At 46.0% G+C, this 21,304-nt stretch overlaps 1 protein-coding gene across 6 annotated transcripts in view; it reads left to right on the forward strand.

Moving 5' to 3' along the window:
• The window catches only part of ARHGEF6 (Rac/Cdc42 guanine nucleotide exchange factor 6), a 114,818-nt gene extending 104,359 nt beyond the window's left edge, over positions 1-10,459 (forward strand). For 5 of the 6 annotated variants that reach the window (XM_032428218.1, XM_032428217.1, XM_032428219.1 and 2 more), the window contains 6 exons: positions 773-793; positions 1,897-1,990; positions 3,252-3,341; positions 5,137-5,236; positions 6,884-6,938; positions 8,030-10,459. In XM_032428218.1, the coding sequence (XP_032284109.1) occupies positions 773-793; positions 1,897-1,990; positions 3,252-3,341; positions 5,137-5,236; positions 6,884-6,938; positions 8,030-8,170 (501 nt within the window). In that variant the 3' untranslated portion in view covers positions 8,171-10,459. The remainder of the gene's footprint in view (positions 1-772; positions 794-1,896; positions 1,991-3,251; positions 3,342-5,136; positions 5,237-6,883; positions 6,939-8,029) is intronic. The other variant, XM_032428220.1, reaches the window with a different exon arrangement.
• The last annotated feature ends 10,845 nt before the right edge of the window (positions 10,460-21,304 follow it).

The following is a 21,304-nucleotide window of genomic DNA, read 5'->3' on the forward strand; positions in this document are numbered from 1 at the left end:
GGAGCAAAGACAGCATATATTTCTATTTCGAACGTGTGTTTTGAGGCGTGACACAGATTTAGCTCAATTTTAAGTTTGTCCCGATCTCAAACACCATGCTGCTGTTTTGATTAATTGTTGCCTCCGAGTGCAGTAAAAATAAAACAGTCTTTGGACACCGGAGGATTTTTTGATCGTTTCAGCTGGGCACGGCAGAAGAAATAATGCTCGAGCTGAATCCTTATTATGTACCTCTGTCCAGAATTGGGCCAGGAAACAGTCCCACAGGTTTGCTTTGGAAATCGACCAGTGATACCCGCAGGCATCCAATTTTCTTCTCTGATTACGTAAACCAGGAGTGCCACGTCATAGTTACCTGGGTCCCCTTTTTAACGATGGATATTTTGTAATTGTCAGTTACTAAGTTCAAATGCAGGTGAGCCTTGAAGGGTAAAGTTGACTCAATCCTTCACAGAACTAATCCATTAAAACTAAGGCATGATCATGTTGTTTCCGCTGGGAAAAGAGAGTTATTAATATATTCTTACTGCATAGTGTGTATTTCGGTTATTTTCAGTATTTGTTATTCCGCACAGAACTGTATTCCTTGGGCTTTTGCATGATGATATTGCATCTGAGACTAATGTGGGAAACATGATGATATTCTCTCTGTGTAATTGATGATAACACTAACATTTCAAATGTTGTTTTAGAATTATTGATAAATGGATTTGGTCATTATAACCATCGACCTCTCACGCTCATCTTCTCTTTCTTTACATATTCACTTTAGAGGATGTCTTATATCTTAAAGGTAAGGGTAGAACAATATCTTTGGCTTACAGTGACATCATAATGCTGTGCTGTAACCTTTGATGAATGAAGCTTTCCTTTATGCTTGTTTTGTCCCTTGTTCTAATTGGTGGCTAAAATGTGAAGATGCAAATCTGACATGTAAGTACTTTCTTCAAAAAAGCAGGCTCTTGTGAAATACGTTTGAAAACGTCGTCTTAGATGCCCTAAAAATGCCCGTTTTTCCTTGTGTGTGTGTGTGTTTTTTAATGCTGTTTTTCCTGTTCTTTTTGTCACCTGTGAGTTTTCCATGTCTGTCTGTTTTCAAGTAAGTCTAAGTGGGTCACTGTGGCTAAGTGGAAGAAATTAAATTCTTTGTTCCGTATATTTTAAGGTACTAATTATTATCCATACATCACGTATATGCATCGCATGGGAGATTGGGAAAAGAATGGTCACCAGGGTCTAAGATTCTAATCCGTTTACTTGGATACCTGATAATGGGCACTGGTTATTCAGATGGCAAAAGCAAATTCAATAATTCATGGCTCTTTTATCGCCTAATTAAAAATATGGCTTTATATATGTATATTTAAGCTTAGGTCTACACCCGTGACTCCTGACCCTGAGTTATTTGTCCGGAGATCCCTCATTTGGCTCTTCTCCCTGACTCCAGGGAAAGTATTCGGTCCCTCTGCCTTAATTTTCCCATCTGACAAATGGAAATTAATATTTTTCTTTGGGGGACTGTTGCTAAGGAAAATGTATTTAAACCGCCTTGAAGCTCTTTGAAAAGCAGTTGTTACTTAACTCTCTTAAAACCGTAGCAGTGAGGACTATAAACCACGTTAGGGATACGGTTATTTCCCTAGGATCAACGCCCACTGCTTTCACTACAGAGGGCACCTGTCCCTATGGCAATTGAGGGGACAATGTCATTGCCTCTGTTTTATGTAAGCTTTTAGAGTTTATTGGAGCCATTTTTATTGTGTACGTTATTAAATTTTGATGCACTCTGGAAACTGTCAAAATAAGAGAGAGCCATTCGGTTTAATTTCATTTGCTATTTTTAATTTGTTTTCGGGGGGAGAATTCTAATTCATAAAGAAACCTCTATCCTTACAGGAGTCTAGTAAGAGCCCCAAAACGATGAAGAAGTTTCTTCACAAAAGAAAGACAGAAAGAAAGCCATCGGAGGAGGAATATGTGATTCGGAAAAGTATGTGTTTTATACTTTTTTTTTTAAAAAGATTTTATTTATTTATTTGACAGAGGGAGACACAGCGAGAGAGGGAACACAAGCAGGGGGAGTGGGAGAGGGAGAAGCAGGCTTCTGGCGGAGCAGGGAGCCCGATGCGCGGCTCGATCCCAGGACCCCAGGACCACGACCCGAGCCAAAGGCAGACGCCTAACGACTGAGCCACCCAGGCGCCATGTGTTTTATACTTTTTGACGGTCAGCTATGGATGAGCTAGCAGAAGAATTTTGTTGGAAGCAGATGATGAGAGTAGTTTGTCCTCCGTATCACCTGTTACACAAAGAAAAATGCACGCATTCTAGGGTTTGGTCACCTCTAAGCTTTTTGAACGAGCTGCCTCCCACTGCACTTCATGTGATCTGAGCCAAACGGCCTCCGTATGATCATCGCGTTGAAGATTTTGCCCCGCCTGGTTGAGAACCACTAAAGGGCCACGTCTGCTATGGATACATTTTTTCTCCCTTAGTTTCTGATGCCCAAGATGTTTTCCCCTACTGAGATAGACTAAACAGACCTGAAGGTTGAAATCCTTCTGGAAATTTAATGCTCAGTGACGTTCCCAGTTAGCCAAGGTATCAGCCTGCTGCCGTGTAGAAACGGCTTGATTCCCAGGCGGACTGCAGAGTCGGTTGGCCAGTCCATATGTGTGCATTGGCCTCTATGGCTGGGACCGAGGTACTTTGGGACACACATGAAGGAGTAAGGGATGCCTCCTCAGTGTCTCAGCCAAAAATACAGTCTGGAGAAATCTTTGCCGGACTCCAGCTTCTGCATAGCCCAGCCCGCCCCTGGGTGCGCGCATCAGCCCTCTAGCAGGGTTCCATCCCCCAGTCCCTTCCAGAACGAGTTGGAGAGGGAGAGGGAGGAAGGGAGAATCAATGACTCTGCTGGCTGCTTGGAAAAAACTGGGTGGGGTCTATGGGGGAAAGCCTCCTAGAGAAGGGGAGCCTTATAATTTGGGGGGGAGGCAGGTTGTGGTGTATTTCGGGTGAGAACCGAGGCTAGGGCCACGCCCACCGCGGTCATCGTGGCCCCTCGGAGTCTTAGTAGAAGCCCCCAAACGATGAAAAAGTTTCCTCAGCAAAGAAAAATGGAAAGAGAGCGGCCAGAGGAGGCTTTCCAGTCAGGGAAGCCAGCCCCCAGCAGCGAAGTGCACCGCGTCATCTCGAGGGTCCAGGGGCAGATTTGTCTCCGCAAAGTCCTCATTCCTTAACTCCGACAGGTACTGCTGCTCTGGAAGAGGATGCGCAGATCCTTAAAGTGATCGAAGCGTACTGCACCAGCGCAAATTTCCAACAAGGCCACGGCTCAAGTAGGTTCCCTCCCAAACCACTTTCTCTAATGAACGCTATTTCTTTTTGACTGCTCAGCGCCTCTTTGAAAAAAGAGAAAAGCAGGTGACCGGGTGCAGAGGAGTGCTTCAGAACTGCATCTTTCCGATAAGGTGCTTTGAGCTGCCAGGCGGTTTGTTTACCCGCTGTTTCTTTTCACCCAGAGAGAAAGAGAGACGCAAGAGTAAAAAAGTTGGAGGTGATAGAAATGAGAAAAAAAAAAAAAGAAGAAGATTTTTTTTTTTAAAAGTCCTTCTCCTTTGAAGTACACAGATACCTTCACCAGCACTAGTTAGGAATTAAAGAGCCCAGAGAGTTCCTGTGTCTGTGAACTGATGCTAATCTCTTCTCATAGGCAGATTTGGAAAGGAAGTCACAATACTATCTTTGATCAGCTGCATATTTAAGCGAACAGTGCTTCACCCAGCTCAGGTTTCAAAGTTGCTCTGAAAATCTGGAAATGTAGCTGCTCAGCAGGGGCCGTTTGGAATGTGTGCAGTTTACAGGGAGCTACCAGGGAAGGGCACTCCCCCACCACCACCTCCCAGCACCTTTCAGGCTACAAACTGAAAGCCAGATGAGGTTTTTCTGATTGCTCCTTGAGCTTTTTAAAAAACCAGGTCGCATCAGTTCTGTCTTGTCTGCCGTGATTATAGACATTCAGGAGACCTGGTGCAAGGTGTTTGCATCTGCAGAAGAAGTGAGTTCTCCATAACGCTCCCTGTTGGACAGCTAATGACCAATCACTTGAGTAGGGGTGGGGATCGCTTGGGCTGATGGCCTTGACCGATGCCTTCAAAGTAACATGTCCCCAAGGCTGGCGTGAGGAAAACATTTGATGTCAGACTTGACACATTTGACCGTGAAGAGAGGACTGTCCTACGTTCTGCTTCACAGACAGATCCTGGCTCTGAGAACAAGTTTCGAGGAGGCAGGAATGGAAAGTGAGAGCAGTTTGGGGCGTGAAAACTAGGAAAGAGAGGGGGACAGGGAGACACCAGAAGAAGCATCCCTCATACAAAACATGACCTCATCTGCTCCCCGAACCTGCTCTCTTCACATCGACAGCGTCCGCAGATCTGTAGGAGGTGGAGGCAGTGTTTCCGCCCCTCCTGCCTAGCCTGCCCCTGACACGTGGCAAGTGTCTAGCATCATGGCGGCCTCCCATCCTCTGTCCCTCTCTCCAGCCAGAAGTCCTGTTTCCCGGGGAACTGAGTGCATTTAACCAGTCAGTTGGTCAGTCTGCAGCCTACTTAGTAAGCACCCACGGAGTGCTGGGCCCTGTGGAAGGCAGAGACACCACCACCTCAGCAAGGGGGAGGCAGTGAGTGCACACAACTCGAAGATTCAAGATTAAGGGCTCAAGCTCCAAGAGGAAGGATCCAGAAGTGAGGGGGGGGTTGGAGGTGCAGGAGAGCTCTCTGGTCCGGTCCCTTGTCTCTTCTGTCACCTCTTCCATCCCCAGAGCCTGGAGAGAGTCTGAGCAGAGCCATAAACACGCCCACGTCTTTGTGCTGATGCGGTAACGCCCACCCCCTGCTCCACCTTTGACTGGAATGGACCTCACTGACAAAATGCCCCCCACCCTGGCCAAAATCGAATCGATGTATTTGTTTTCTCACGTCAGGAAGATTTAGTCAGCAAATGTTGGATGACTGTTCTCTGGGTGCAGGGCAGCAATGTGCCATCAACAAAGACCCCTCAGTGACAATAGTAGAAGGGGCCAACACCTAGAGTAGTCTCGGGTGACTCTCCTCTCGCAACCCTTGTTTGTAGGTGCGCGCAAAGATTCGCTCCCACAAGTCTTACTCCCCGAGGAGGAGAAACTCATCATTGAAGAAACCAGGAGCAATGGCCAGACTATCATCGAAGAAAAGTGAGTAGAGTGGGCTACCTTTTCTGATTTGTCTGGGGGCTGGAAAGAAGGTTCTGGCAGGGCAGTGCATCTCTTGCAAAGCCTGCACTGAAGGACAGTCCTTCCTTCTCTGGGAATATAGCCCTGTTTGCTCTCACGCAGTTGGGACCTGTGAGAGGGCTGCTCCCCAACAAGGGGAAGTGGGGAGGGGAGGCAGAGGGGGTGGAACTCTCTGCATGGTGGCTCCCCCACACGGGAAGGTGCTCTAGGGTACGCAAGAATAGCACTCCAGATGGGCCTAGGTGGCACTTGGGAAGGCGACAGCACCAGTTTCCATGGCCAGAGGGTTGCTTCTCACATTTACCTAGTCAAACCCTGGACTTTCACATACTTGACCTATTTAGAATCCTACAGAAACCCAGCGAGATAAGCATTACTTTCACCACTTCTATTGAAGTTGAGGCTCAGGGAAATGATGTTCCAGAGGTCTACCTTTGCACACTAGTGAGGGTGACCCAATGGGGGAAAATCAGGTTAAGTACCTATGGGCTCATAAAATAAATACAAAGTAGCCAAATAATTCATTTGTTTAAACTTGAGTCATTTCTGAAGTCAGGCCTAAATTTGCATAGGATAGCATATTTCGAAGTGCTCGACATCGTCAATGTGTTTTTCCATCTGGTATATGAAGTGATGTGGCAAAATGGTAAAGCCCTTGGGCTTAAGAGAACAGCCCTGGTTCAAGTCCAAATTCTGCATCGTGTTAGCTGTGTGACGTGGGGCCAGCCTCTTTACCGCTCCGTGCCTCGGTTTCCCCATCCGTAAATGGGTATGATAGTAATACTTTAAGGTTTGTGGTGGGGTTAAATGGAAGAATAAGGATAAAGGCTGGCACATGGTCATCACTCAGTAAATGATAACAGTTGTAATAATAATTGTTATAATAGCTATATTAATCCCCACAACAACTTTGTGAGGCTTGCGGGGAACGTGGTATTATTGCCATTTTGTATGTGAAGAAAGTCAGACAAGGAGAGGAGGAGAAAGAAACTGGTTACCCAAGGTTGGAGGACTGGTAAGTGGGAGGATCCGAACTGGAACCCAGATCTCCAGAGTTCTTGTCCAGGGAGAGAGCCATCTGGGAAGTAACTGTCCCATGACTCAGCCAGGGCACTTTATCCTCTTTTGGGACAGATGGGATCTTCCAGAAAGAATGCTCCTGACTTTGCGTCATGTAGGGTCATGTAGGGTCGGAGAGGTGAGAACAGCCGTGCCATTGCACAGATATCATAAGGTAGGCAGGTCTCATGACACCCCACATTACATGTTAGGTGATGTTCATTCCTGCCCCAAAGGAAGAATCAAAACTTTATGATGAGCCCGAGTCTCTCTTTTTTTGTACTCTCCCAAGCTGGGAAGCAAGTGGCCAAGGAGGAGGGCAGTATAGAAAAGGTGCCATGACATGGCATTCGAATGACCACGTGTGCTGGTGGTTGTTTGCCCCTGAAAATAGGGACCATGGGGACCGTTCACAGCAGTGTCTCTCCCGACCAGCTAGAAAGTCCACTGCTCTTCAGGAGCTGTAGTTCTCGAAAGCTGCTTTTATGGTTAAGTTTTTCTTAATAGTATTTCAGCACCGGCTCTTAATCTCTGAAATTTATGTTCTAGGAGTCTGGTCGACACTGTGTATGCCTTGAAGGATGAGGTCAAAGAACTGAAACAGGTAATGAAATAGAAAAGTCATTTTCTTGGGTCACATAACAGGAACAAGGTCTTGAGGTGGGGATTTTTCTTGTGTCTTCATGGTGGGTTTTGTTGATTTTACCACGTGGTCTTGGCTTTAAACTTCTCAGGATTGCTCATATACCTATTTAGCGGTTTACAATAGGATCCCATACTTAGTTACAACTTTCATGCTCTCTGACATTTGTAAACAGATTGTTAAAAGATAAGTCATCCCTGAGTGTGTGAGTGTAAAGAGAACCGTAGATCTTGATTTGTGGGATCCTCTGCAGATGTGATCCAGTGCTCCATGATGCACACTCTTCCTGGTGTTTGGGGACTGGCTGTACCTGGTGACGGGGGAAAGGATGGACTGGAGGGGGGAGAACAGAGACTGGAAGACCACTTGGGAGGTTATCACAAAACTCAGGGTGAGACACGATGGAGTCCTGAACTGAGGCAGTGCCATTGAGGCTGTAGAGGGAGGAAAACGAACGTAAAGGAAGGCACATCGCAGGGGTAGAGCCTGGGGAAAATGATGCTGTGATGTTGGGATTAAGAGGGAGAGCCAGGGATTGAAGATGAAGCTTCTTACGTGGGTATCTAGTTTGACAGGGTGGTGCCCTTCACGGAGTTCAGGAGCCACAGGAGGAAGAGAAGCTTGGGGTGACGGTGGAGACACTGAGTTCATTTTAGGACATAATGAGTTTGAGGTGCTTGTAAATATCAAGTTGACACTGGGGACTCTGGACCTAGTGCTCGTGAGATGAGATGAGGTCAAGTGTCAGAGGGACTCGGGAGGCCCCTGAGTTGAGTTGAAGGAGAAGAGACACTAAGTGAAAAGAGAGCTGAGTTGGAAGAGGGCCCAGGCCAGAGCCATAGAGGACGCTTACACTGCAAGCAAGAAGAATGCAAAGACTCGGCCAGAGAGGGGTCAGAGAGGCAGGGGCCTGCCTTGTCTTAGAAGCTGAGCGAAAGGAGCCTGAGGAAGGAAAGTACAGTCAGTGGTGAAGGCTGCTAAAAGGATGAGCAGGAGGAGCCCTGGGAAGGTGCTCCTTGGTTGGGGAATTAACGAGTCTTTTGCCATCACAGGAAAATAAAAGAATGAAGCAGTGCCTGGAAGAAGAATTGAAATCAAGAAGGGACCTAGAAAAGCTGGTCCGGAGGCTGTTGAAGCAGACTGATGAGTGTATTCGGGCCGAGTCCAGTAGCAAGACCTCCATTCTTCCATAACCATCACTGTGCAGCTGGGCACACATGCCTCTGGGGCATCTTGAAATGTCCAGCTGAATGATTTGTTTGATCACTTCCTTGGTTTTTATTTTGTACCTGAGTCAGTCTTTCTCTCTCTCTCTCCCACTCTCTCTCTTTCTCTGTCTTTCTGTTTGCTTGAGTGTTTGTTGTCGTTCGGTTATTGGTTGTTTTCTTTTTGACTGGGGTAAAAGCGAGAGGTGGTGGTGGAAGTCTCCCCAGAGTCTTTTCCATTTAATAAGAAAAGGACAACTAGTATAGGCAAATGACTTAAATGGTCTTCAGATGGCCTTCAATTCATAGTGCCTCTTCACCAGCCATTACCTTCCTCCCTGCCCCGCCCCGTCCCGTCACTCTTTTGGGGCTGGCTGCCATATCAGAGTGGCTGGCCATGGCTTAGTAAATGTGAACTTGACTTTTTCTCTCATGCTTTCTTGTATCTGGAAGCCCCTCAGTACCCAGTTTAAGGAGGGCAAAGCTCCTTGAGCTATGACTAGGGTAGGGTGAATGGAAGACTAGCACATTTGCCCAGTGACCCAGCCACCCTGCCCTGACTATCATGTGCCACCCCTCAATGCACACTTTTTATTTTAATTACTGCCCTGTGTTGTCTATAAGGCCAAGAAAACAGTAGCACCCTTATTCCTTTTGTGTGGGTTTACATTTTCACTCTATGGGGCAGAAGCTCCGGTCACGCCCGCCAGTACCAGACCCATTAGCAAATTGCACTAGACAATCTTCCCCTTCAGCTGCAGAGCTGACCATCCCTGCCCAGTGCATGATAGGTTTTCCCCCCTAACCGTCTGCCTCGTGTGTAAGTTTTCTATTTCCCCAGTGCTTTCAGCCAACCGTACAAAGCGGTGTGTAAACTAGTATGTGTGCGCTTTGCTTACTCTTTGAAAATATAGACTGTGAGCAGTTACTTCATCTACATTGCATATTCAACATGTGACTTCTCATCCTTCAAAACAATCTGCATTGAGGAGATATCGTGCCCTAGTAGACTGCTTTAATTCACTTTATCACTCTATGCAGTGAGAAGCTGTAATATTCATCAGCCTCTTTGAGTAGGGCTTGAAGCATTATTTGCAGAAATGTGCTGTTGGTCCAGTTTGTATATCCAGAAAGAAAGGACCCCTCTAGCAGTCGTGTGCTGGTTGCTAGCGAAGCTCAGTATTTGGAACTGGTCTACTAACGTTGCTCATTGAATCAAACGATCACCTTTGTAAGTGTCTCCAAAATTAGAACTGTGGTAAACCAGGTTTGGAAGAGGGTCCCAGAAGAACAAAACACATCCAAATTCGGCACAAATGAAAGTCGGCTCAAGGCTCCAGGACAGAGCAGTGCAACCTGCCCCTCTCTCTCCCCAAGACAGGTGCAATTGGGCAGGTGGGGTAGATCACTGGAAAGAGAGGCAAAGGGCCAATGGACTGGTCAAGGTTGTCTACCAGATACATTTGATGGGTGCCGATAAATATGGGTTTTGCAAATGGTGTTTAGAAACCACACTTGAAGCTTGAATCCCCCAGCTTGCTAAGCTCTTTTTCTTTCTAGTATTGGGGAGGGGGGTCTCAAGTTCCCATAGCTACACGGTACAGGGCTATTGACTGCTTGCTGCACAGGAAGGGCTCCCCACAGGAAGGGGATGATTCCACAGTCCGCCATCAGCCAACCACACACAGCCATCTTTGGAAGCTCAAGAGTGAAGAAGATTTCTAGAAATGGCTGTTGTTCTGTTTTTAAGCCCAACAGCTTAGATATGCCGTCCTTCACCTAAAAATTAACAACAACCACACAGATCTGAGCATCTGCCCCGCCTGTGGTTAATCAATGGCTTGAAGTAAATGTGCAAACTACATCCATAGGGAACATTTTTGTGATTACAAAATAGTTGATAAGGTATAGGATTGCTTATAATATTGAAAGGTCTTTATTTTAAAGCAACGTGTACATATGCATGTTTTTGGAACTTGGCCCTTCTGAGGAGAGGCCCTCGGTACTCAGAGTGGTGTCCGCGCTCACATATTAAGCAGTAATGTAAAGGAAATGAAGCCATGTTAACCCGAGAGCAGTGTCTCCATAGCTGTGTTGTTTACAACACTCTGTAAGTGGGTCCCTGTTACCCTGTAATTAAACTGCTGCCCTTAGAGGCTTTTTACTTCCTCTTCTGTCATGTCCCTTCTTACACAAGCTCAAATTTTCTAACTTGTTTTTATTTTGAAGACTTTTAAAATGGACATTTTCAATAAATAAGAATAACAATGCTTTATAAACTAAGTCCCGTGTTTTCTTTGCTAGCCAGTGTGCAGAAGGATTTCTCACGCGGTGGCAGCTTCCTCCCCCATGTACTCATTAGCCGTCCGCTCTCATCGGGTCCCCTGGCCGCCTTCCACCTGTTTCCGTCAGGGCAGGTGATATTTGCTCCCCACTTTACAGTGATAATTCATGCCATAAGACAGAACCTTCCTTAACTTCTCCACCCCTGTCCTTCCGGTCCCAACCTATGGACTGTTTGTACACCATTTTCTGTCCGGTATCAGGATTTTGTCAACCAGTGATAGCCTACATTTTGACCACAGTTGGAATGCTGGTGTCAGCTGTCAAGATGAAAATCCACCTCGAGACAGATGTGCTGGATATTATCTGTTGTTACTCAGCATCCCCTCCTACCCTTTTTGTGTTTCTCCTTGGAAGCCTAAAGAAAAGAAAAAAAAAAAAAAAGACCTATCTCAGACTCCCTTGCAGCTAGGGTTCTCTATACAATGTGGGTTCTGATACATTTTCAGTTCTGCCAAAGAGATGCCTTTGCACGATGTTTGGAAGGCTCACGTTAGGCAGAGGACATCTTCCTGGGCTTGGTGGCTGGCGGGCAGTTCCAGAGATGTGTTTGTGGCTTCCGTACTCTAGCTTCCAGTGTGCCCACTCACAGCTTTGTGCGTGGGAGATTGTCATGGCAGCGGTGGTGGAGCAGAAACTTCCCGAACTAGATTTGGGTCACAACTACAATAAAATGACCTTGAAGCCATTAGTCCAATGGAAGCCCCCTGACTTCCACTTCTGTTGCCAACAATTTTGTAGGCACCGAGTATTACCTTTCTGCTTGGGATGCCTTTGGCAGTTGATGTTTCCTACTCTGAAGCAGTAGATACCGTATCACACCTCCATGTGCTAGGCTCTGTCCCAAGTGTTTTACATGGTTGAGCTCCCGAAACCCTCACAACCACCCTATGAGGTATTGGTTAGCCCCATCTTACAAGGGAAGAGAGGCACAGATGTGGAACAAGATGCTAGTATGTGTGGAGCTGGGATTCGAAGCCCTGGTCTGTCCACCTCTGGGGTCCGTGCTCTTTCCACCATGCTTTCTCCTCTGTACTTGGCACCTGCTAAGTAGGCCACTATCTCAGCCACCTACTCTCGTGAAGTCACTAATGAGCTCTTAATTGAAGAATCCAGGGAACACTTTTCAATTCCTATCTTGACATCTCCATGTTATTTGACCCTCTCCTCCTTGATAAATCTCTCCTTCCTTGGCTTTCCTGATCCCAACTTTTCTGACATTCATTCAACCTTTCTGACCACCCCTGTCTTCTTTGCTGGCTCCACCTCCTTTGCCTGTCCCTTGAACATTTGCTGATCCTCGACACTTTTCTTCTTCTCTTCCTTTCTATGGCCTCTTCCTGGACAACCTCGTCTACTCCTATAACTTCATTGATCAAAATGCAGATGATTCCCATGTCCATGGTTTTCCATCCCAATCTTTCTCCTGAGCTCCAGACCCATGGATGCAGCTACTTCCTGGACAGTCTCAACTTGGATGTCCTACAGCACCTCAGACTCAACATGTCCAAAACCGGACTCCTCATTTTTATTCCCAGATCTGCTCCTCCAATGTTTCCCATCCCAGTGAACAGCACCCCTGGCACTTCATTGCCCCAGTCAGGAAAATGGGCATTATCCTCTGCTCCATCCTCTCCCTCAACCCTGTATAAATTTATACATTAACCCTTTATAAGTCTAGTCATCCAGTCTTAACATTTTTAACAATGTTGTATCTCCTGAATTCCTCTCCGTCCTCTTGACCATCACCTGTTTTTGGCACTTGTCATCTCTCCCTCGGACTAATGCGTCTCCTTGCCTCTTGGGCCACCTTCTCTAGTCTGTCCTTTTTGGTGCCAGTAGCATGCTTACCTAAGAGGTCAGTGTCATTCATCTGTTTAAAAATTTAATCTCTTGCTACTCACCACCACACAGTCAAATTTAATCTCCATGAATTTCTCTTAAGTCCTGTAATATGCCTTTTGCCCTGCCTAAAATCCCTTTCCCATCCCTGTCCATCAAGCAAATTCTTTCCTTTCCATTTAGAGTCAGCTCAAGTATCGATGTGAACTCATGATTTCTAAAATGCATTGTATATATGTGTGTCTCTGCATGTGTATGTGTACATTTATATGTATGTACTATGAATGTTTGTATGTATTAAGATTGCCAGATAAAATACAAGATGCTCAGTTAAATTTGAATTTCAGCTGGGGCGCCTGGGTGGCTCAGCCAGTAGAGCATGCAACTCTTGATCTTGGGGTCTTGAGTCCAAACCCCACGTTGGGTGTAGAGCTTACTTAAAAAAATTGAATTTCAGTGATGCAACAAATACTGTTTGGGTATAGATCATGTCCCAAATATTGCATGGGATATATTTATACTAAGTTTTTCAATGTTGACCTGAAATTCAGATATAACTGGGTATCCAGAATTTTTATTTGCTAACTCTGACAGCTTTTGTGTGTGTATAAATATATATATATATAGTTATTAGTGTATATATATATATATATATATATATATATATATATATTTCCTAGGAGCAGTGACACCCTAATAGCAAGGAACACAGTTACCCAGAACTTGGTTTCTAAACACTTATACTCTGTACTGAAAGGAATCAGAGCTCCTTGGAGAAATGGCTGATTCTATGGCTGAAGCAGGGAAGGTATAAGATGAGCCTGGGACATCTTGTTGTGCCAGAAAGTACCAGAATGCTAAGAAAAGAATCTGACAGGGCCACATCTCAAGGACACAGGGGCCAACTTGAAGAGGCTCCCACTGGCCAAATAAAGGTAAATTTGAGCACCAAAATAAGGATAGTAATGAATTAGAAAACATTGAAAAACATAGAAATCTATGAGTCCATGTTGATAAATAAGTAAGTGGGGAGAAAGGGAAAGCTCTTGTTTACAGGACCATGCTGAGTGTTGACTGGTAAATGTGGAAGGAACCCCAGAGTTGGAAAATCATCATTTTGCAACCATCATACTAAAGACTGATTCAGGCAAAAATGACTCTCAGATGCTAAATAAAGGGGAAGATGTTGATGATGAGAAAGATACTTGCGTGGTCTCAAAGTGTTTCCCCGAAGACTGCTTACTAGTTACAAAGGTGAAAATGGTAACTATAGGTAACTATAGGGTGCAGAGACTAGACAACACCGTCCTTCACCAAGTGATCAAAATCCACATCAGCAATGAGAGGCAAATGGCCATCATGTGACTCCAGATGTAACACGCTGAGAAGAACACAACATCATGTATGTGGTTTGCCATCCAGGAAAGCATAACTAGGACTTGACCATGAGGAAGCGTCAGACAAACTCAAAATAAGGAACATTCTTTTTTTTTTTTTTTTTAAGGAAGAGAGATTGTTATTATTTAAGGTAAAAATGTCCATGTCATTAAATACAAAGAAAGGCTGTGGAAATGTTCCAGATGAAAAGCAACTGAAGAAACATGACAACTAGATTCAGTGCCTGACCCCAGACTGGATCCTGTACTGGAAGGGCAAAATGATATAAAAGATATTATTGTATCATTTACTGGAATTGGAATACAAATGGCAGATCAGTATCAATGTTAAATTTATGGAAGTTGGTAAGTGTACAGTTGACTCTTGAACAATCTGAGGGTAAGAGTGCCGACCCCCCACAGTAAAAAATCCACCTAGAATTTTGACCCCCCCCCCCCCCCCGCCCAACTAAGCTAATGGCCTATTGTTGACTGGAAGCCTTACTGATAACATACAGTCAACGTATATTTGGTATGTTCTATGTATCCTATGCTGTATTCTTACAATTAAGTAAGCCAAAGCAAAGAAAATGTTATTAAGAAAATCTTAAAGAAGAGCGAATACATTTATTCTATTTACTGAAAAAAATCCAAACCTGTGTTATTGGGGGCTCACCTGTGCTATGGTTATAAAGAAGAATATCTTTATTCTTAGGAAATACACCGAGGCCATGATGCACACAACCTCAAGTGGTTCAGAAAAAAGATACACTGTTATTTATACTCTTATTTTTGCAACTTCTCTGTAACTTTGAAATAATTTATAAAAAAAAAGTGAGCTCAAGTCTTGCCTCCTCAGGGAATCCAGACTCCCAACAGCCCTTTTCCTGGGTCTTCTCCCACATGAAATGTTAAGGGATTGACTCCTGTCGTCTATGCCAATTCAGGGCCTGGTACAGGGGCCAGCCCATCGTACCTACTCAATAAATATTTGTTGAACGAGCAAATGTTCCAAATAATTTGAATGGGAAACCTGTGAAAACTTGCCTTAGTGTCTATAACAGAAGCCAACTGGGGGTCTGCGGCCCAGCCTCCTGGCCACCTTCTCACAACTTGCCCCGCGGGCCACCTGAGCCACGCCGTAGCCCAGGATGCTGTGGAGTCAGCCGCTCCGGGAAAGCAGGCCGGAGGGCGGTTTATCTCTGCCAAATGAGCTCCGGGCCTCTTCCTTGACTGGGCTTCCGCATGAGCTGTGTGGCCATACACCGAGACTGGTTCCCACGCAAGGCCCTCTGGGAGCTGCCCTGGACCCTTCTGTGCCACCACTCCCGGAAAGCCTTTCCTGACACCTGCCTTCCTCTGCTTGTCTGAGTTACGTGTCCTCCGCGTGTATCACGTGCAACACTGGTCCCTAACCCCTGCTGCAGTGTGGACCCCGGGCTTTAAATGTTTGCACCCCTGATGTGCAGAAGACTGTAAGCTCCTTGAGGGCAGGGACTGGATCACATTCGTCTCATGTTTAGCACAGAAGGTATAACGTCAATCAGCGTTGGATGGGTGCGTGGATGGATGAAAAAAAACCCAGTAACAAGAAATGGGAATCAAATCTGAGTTAAAGGGGCACCCGGGTGGCTCAGTCAGTTAAGCGTCTGCCTTCGGCCCAGGTCACGATCCCAGGGTCCTGGGATCGAGACCTGAGTTGGGCTGCTTGCTCAGCTGTGAGCCCGCTTCTCCCTCTCCTCTTGGCTCGTGCTCTCTCTTGCTATCTCTGTCCCTATCTCTGTCTCTCTCAAATAAATTAAAATAAAATCTTTAAAAAAAATCTGATTTAAAGGTTGCACATTGAACTTCAAAGAGGTTTACAGCAGAGAAGTACAGAAGATAGGAATAGAGTTTGTGACAAAAATTATTGGACTTTAAGTGGGGTTACGTTAGCAAGGAAGTGGGAAGGTAATTCAGTGTAACTCCAGGAGTGGGCAATGGGAAACCCACTGTGTGTTTCACTGGTGTTCTTGAGAGTTGCCGAGTTGCCTGTTGGGGTTACTCAGAGGAGTGTGGTATGGAAGGGGTACATTTGTGTGCTGATGTCCTTTAGATCGGGAAGCAATGATCACAGTCTTTTTTAAAAGAAACCTTCCTTGTATATATATGCCACATCTTCTTTATCCATTCATCTGTAGATGGACACCTGGGCTCTTCCCACAGTTTGGCTATTGTGGACATTGCTGCTATAAACATTGGGGAGCATGTGGCCCTTCGGATCACTATGTTTGTATCCTTTGGATAAACACCTAGTAGTGCAGTTGCTGGGTCATAGGGTAGTTCTGTTTTTAAGTTTTTGAGAAAGCTCCATACTGTTTTCCAGAGTGGCTGCACCAGTTTGAACTCCCACCAACAGTGAGGAATTTAAGAAACAAAACAAATGAACAGGGGAAGGGAAGGAAAAATAAAATAAGATGAAAATTGAGAGGGAGCCAAACCATAAGAGATGCTGAACTCCAGGGAACAAACTGAGGGTTGCTGGAGGGGTGGTGGGGTGGGGGATGGGGTAACTGGGGGATGGGCATTAAGGAGGGCATATGACGGAATGAGCACCAGGTGTTATATGCAACTGATGAATCACTAAACTCTACCCCTGAAACTAAAAAAGAAGAAGAAGAAGAAAGAAAAAAAACCTTCCTAAATATGCTAAATGTGGAACTGCTCAAGCCAACTGACCTATCTGGCAACCCCAAGCCTCCAGGGGTTCATTGTTTTTGACAATGAAACCGTAAGAAAGAGTCTTTGCTACACAGAAATCTACTGTAGTTAGGTTTGTGATCTAATCTCCTGCCTTTTTTTTCTTTTACTTTCCTTCAAACTGGGTGTGGTCTTTGGCCTACTACAATGGGCGAGGCTTGTTTTCCTTGGTCTCAGATGTCTCAGACTGGTGTTCTGTTCCAGAGAGCAGGCTCTGCTGGGGACTTTCTGTGAATGATCTCGTTAAACCCTCACAAACCTTGCTTTCCAGGCAAGGACCCTGAGGCCCAGAGGAGGAGAAATGACTTGCCATGGTTATAAAGGTGGTAAAATAGCGGAGCCTGGATTAGGACGGTGTCTTTCTGACTCCAGATGCAACCACTACACTACAATGACTATTTCTGAGGGTTTTATTTATTTTTTAAAGATTTTATTTATTTATTTGACACAGAGAGAGAGAGCGGGAGAGAGAGAGAGATAGGCAGAAGGAGCGGGAGAAGCAGGCTTCCTGCTGAGCAGGGAACCCAACACGGGACTCGATCCCTGGACTCTGGGATCATGACCTGAGCCGAAGGCAGATGCTTAACCGACTGAGCCACCCAGGCGCCCCTTTCTGCAGTTTTTAAAAAACGTTTTTGTTTATTTATTTACTTACTTACTTATTTAAAAATTAGGCCATGCCCGGCATGGAGCCTAATGCGGGGCCTGAACTCACGATCCCAAGATCAAGACCTGAGCCGAGATCAAGAGTCGGATGCTTAACTGACTGAGCCATCCAGGCATCCCTGGTTTTGTTTTTTTAACTGGAAATGTGTTTCAGAGAGAGAGAAAAAAATCCTACTTAGCTTCATGTTCCAGGTTTCTGCGTCTCTTACTTCAGACTGCTTTAAAGGCCTACGTCAGCATGGCCTCCAACACAGTGGCATCAGGCCCTGTGGAAATAGTCAAATTCAGCGTGAAATGCGTTCCCTCCTGGATCCCGGGAGTCTATGTGTTGTTTTCCTTTAACTGGGGTGCCCCGTACCCACAGCTTGCTAGGGCACACTGTTTGCATCGTTTAGACATTTGCTTCCCACCAAGTAAGAGTGATAGTAATATTTCGTACTTTGTTCATTTTCTCTTTACCTGGAAATAAAAATCATTGGTCATTTCAAGCATTCCCTTCCTGCCAACCCTTAGATGGAATGTAAAAGTAACATGTTTATAAAAATGGGATGATATTAGATAACTTATGATCAGAATATTATAGGTACTCAAGTCCCCATCATTTATTAGAACAACTTTGAAAATGTTCAAGTGAAGTTTGGACCAACTTCATGTACTGTTTTGCAAACTATCATGAACCATATAGTGAAAATAGATGATTTATTTTTTAAAGATTTTATTTTTATCTCCACACCCAACGTGGGGCTCGAACTCAGGACCCTGAGCTCAAACGTCACATGCTCCACCGACCGAGCTGGCCAGGCGCCCCAGAAAAAGAGATTATTTATTTTTATCTACAGTATAATTCACAGTCATTCTGTGCTCCTTGAGTACAGTTTTATCATATACATGTTGTGGACATAAAATATTTTTACAGTATTGCAAATTTATGCTTTATCCAACACCCAGAATTATTTCATGAACTACTTAACCAAGTTACAAGCAGGGGCACTTATTCATTCATTTTTTTCTTCATACGATGAATCAAGGGCCAATTCTATGCCAGGCGCTGTGGCAGACACTGGAGTCACCATGAGCAGGTGAACGGGACAAGGTCTTGATTCTCAAAAAGCTCACAGCATAGTAGGAAAAACCTCAACTTTGGTAAGTGCCATGAAGCTCAATGCAGGGTGCAGTGGGGAGGGGGATGGGGGTTCCAAGCAAACAGCATGCCTGGGTCCCAAGGCAGGAGAGTACGTGTAGCCTTGCTTAGCGGAACTGAGGGTTGGAACTTAAGACACTGAGAGAGGTATTTGCAGGAGATGATGAAGCAGGGGAGTGGAAAAATCAGACTTTTATTTATTTTTTTAAAGATTTTATTTATTTGAGATAAAGCGAGAGCAAGTGAGAGAGAGAGAGTACAGGGGGAGGGGTAGAAGGAGAGGGAGAAGCAGGCTCCCCACTGAGCAAGAAGCCTGACTCAGGGCTTGATCCTAGGACCCTGGGATCATGACCTGAGCTGAAGGCAGATGCCCAACCGATTGAGCCACCCAGGCGCCCCAAATCAGACTTTCATTTAAGAATTCACTTTGGTGGTGCATGGAGAATGAATGAGAGGGAGCAATGGTAGAGGCAGGGAGGCTAGGAGGCTGTTGTTGTATTCTGGGAGAGAGATGAACGGGAGTGGGACTAGGATAGTGGCAGCAGAGATAGAAAGAAGTAGATTAATTTAAAGACTATTTAAGAAATAGGGGTGATGTATTTATGCTGGGAGGATTGCACATGGGAGTGAGGACAGTGAGAAGTCAAGCCAGGTTCCTGGCTTGGGAAGCAGGGCAGATGAGGCTGCCATTCACTGGCAAAGTGGACCCCATTGTGTTGGGGGAAAGATTAGGAGTTCCATTTGGATGCACTGGGCTTGAGGGGACTAACTGCAGGAGTCAGGTCAGGACTAAAGGCATGAAGGTGGTGGTTGAACCCATGAGCTGGCGGGGTTGAGGAGACAGCCCACTGTGAGCATGTAGGACAGGAAGATACGAGGGTAAAGGATGGGACTGGAGTTCTTAGAAAGGACAAGGCGACCTCATGAGGAAGTAGTCTGAGAGGTTGAAGGCAGTTGGCTAGGCGAGGCTGACATGCAGGGGAACGTTCTGGATGGGAGCTCTGGGAGGTGTCTTTTAGTAAGCAGTAGGAAGCATGTGAGCAGAAGAAATAGACTAGAACATGTAGTTTTTGTATCTATAGCATTCCTTCTGATAACAGATATCGTTAGCAACTTGGTTGCCAGAGGCAGAGATAATTGGGAGATATGATGTCCAAAGAAGAAGGTAGGGTGAAGTGCAAGGGCGATGTTTAAATCAGAGCATGTGAGTATACGAAGACTATAAAAGTTTTGTCCAGGCTGGACATGGATTCCCTTCGCAGGAACCCTACTAAACGGGTAATGCCTCTTCCCACCCCCGCCCCCATGTCTCACCCGGGCGAGCTGGGCAAGTACAACTGTCCCCCAAAGTGGGCACTCAGGTACCGTGAGGGAGGGAAAATCATGACCCGTGGATTGTCTCTTCTCTGTGGACTGGGCCAGGCCCTCTTCTCAGCTGGACCTGGGGTCCTGACCTTCCTAAGGGAGCCCCATACCTATGAGAATCTCATGACCAATGTCTCCTTGCTGCCATGCCGCTGCCCCACTTCCTTCAAGTGTCCCGTGCAGAGGACAAGGCTGTAGAAGGATCTTTGCTGTAGAAGGATCTTCGCTCCGGAGGACAAGACAGCACTGAGGACATATCCAGGAGTCCCTGAATCAAGCAATGTCACCTCTGCTCACACCAAAGTTCTCTCGTTGAAGACGGTAGGCAGCCAAGCAAGTTCAGCTAGCATGATCTCAGCCTGGTGTTAGCAACTCATGCTAGGACATCTCCAAAGTCACTCAGTCCGGGAGGGGCTGTGTGGTCCACAGGACCAAAGAGCAGGGCCGGTGGGCAGAGTGGACCCCCCCCCATTCCCCTTTCCTATTCCTACAGTAATATTTTCCTGCTTGAACCTAGGTGTTCGCTTTAAGCAACGAACTCTACCAATAAAAATGAACAAGCCACTCTGGGTTTCTTGGAGGTGACCAAGAATAGCTCTGTTGGCTTCGGTGGAAGAACGGGGGACCAGTACTTCTCCCCAGTTTGTCCCAGCTCCATTGCGTCTCACCCAAGGTAGAACCACCTAGCCAGCTATGAAAAAGATCAGCAACTGCTTCTCATTAAAGGCCCTCCCTCCAGCCTCGCTTAGCTGTGATTAATCAAGAACAAAACGTCTCTTTTTCATCCCCTGCAGCCTCTCCAGAGCAGGCTGGAAATAAAGACCCAGATTGCTTTTCACCGAACGAGCTTCACGTCAATCCATCAAAGCCTATCGGAGACTGCCAGGCAGGGTGCGGTCGCCAAGATCTTTAGTGGTGCCAGAAGCTTGAGAACCAAGTTTATGAACCCATCACCAAGGTTGGGAAGAACCCTTCCGAACAATCCCTCCTCCACCCTTCCCCCCCCAACCTGGCCGAGGGCTGTAGGTGCTAGATGACAACAATAACATTAAGGGCACTTTATTATTCAAAAAATAAATAACAAGATCATCACAAGTTCACTCTGGAAACAAGGGAGACTGCAGGTAGATACGAGAGATTTCCTTTAAATACAGTCATTTCGGGAGGAGGAGTGGGCAGCCTCAGAGCTTCCGCCTCTGCTCTCCCCTCCCGCCTACAGTGCCGGAGACGCGACAGGGTTGAAATAAGATAACCGATTAGCAACAGCCTGACTGTGTGTGTCTGGGGGGCGGGGGGGGGGGGGAGGGAGAGGATGAGAGTCAGGGTGGCTGGTGGGGTCAGGGTTTTTCAGTTCTCCGCTGCATCAGACTTTCTAGAGCCTGCCCCCTCCATCAGGGCTGCGGGGACCCAGGGCTGAGGCTCCCCGTCGCCCTTCGGCGTCTTCGCTGGGAAATCAAATACATTATCCACGGAAAGACACTGCATGCAAAGAAACGAAATGAAACTTGACTAATGATCTGCCGTTTACTCACAATTCCATCTGCGCATAATGGTCTCGTCTTTTCATGGGACTCTCTGGATGCCCGCAGCCCTACATGCCTGGGGGTGTACAATAAATAGTTCTCCACGAGGAGGATCCTAGGGTTATAA

Source organism: Phoca vitulina, unplaced genomic scaffold, assembly GCF_004348235.1.
Source record: "Phoca vitulina isolate PV1807 unplaced genomic scaffold, GSC_HSeal_1.0 scaffold39, whole genome shotgun sequence".
NCBI lineage: Eukaryota > Metazoa > Chordata > Mammalia > Carnivora > Phocidae > Phoca > Phoca vitulina.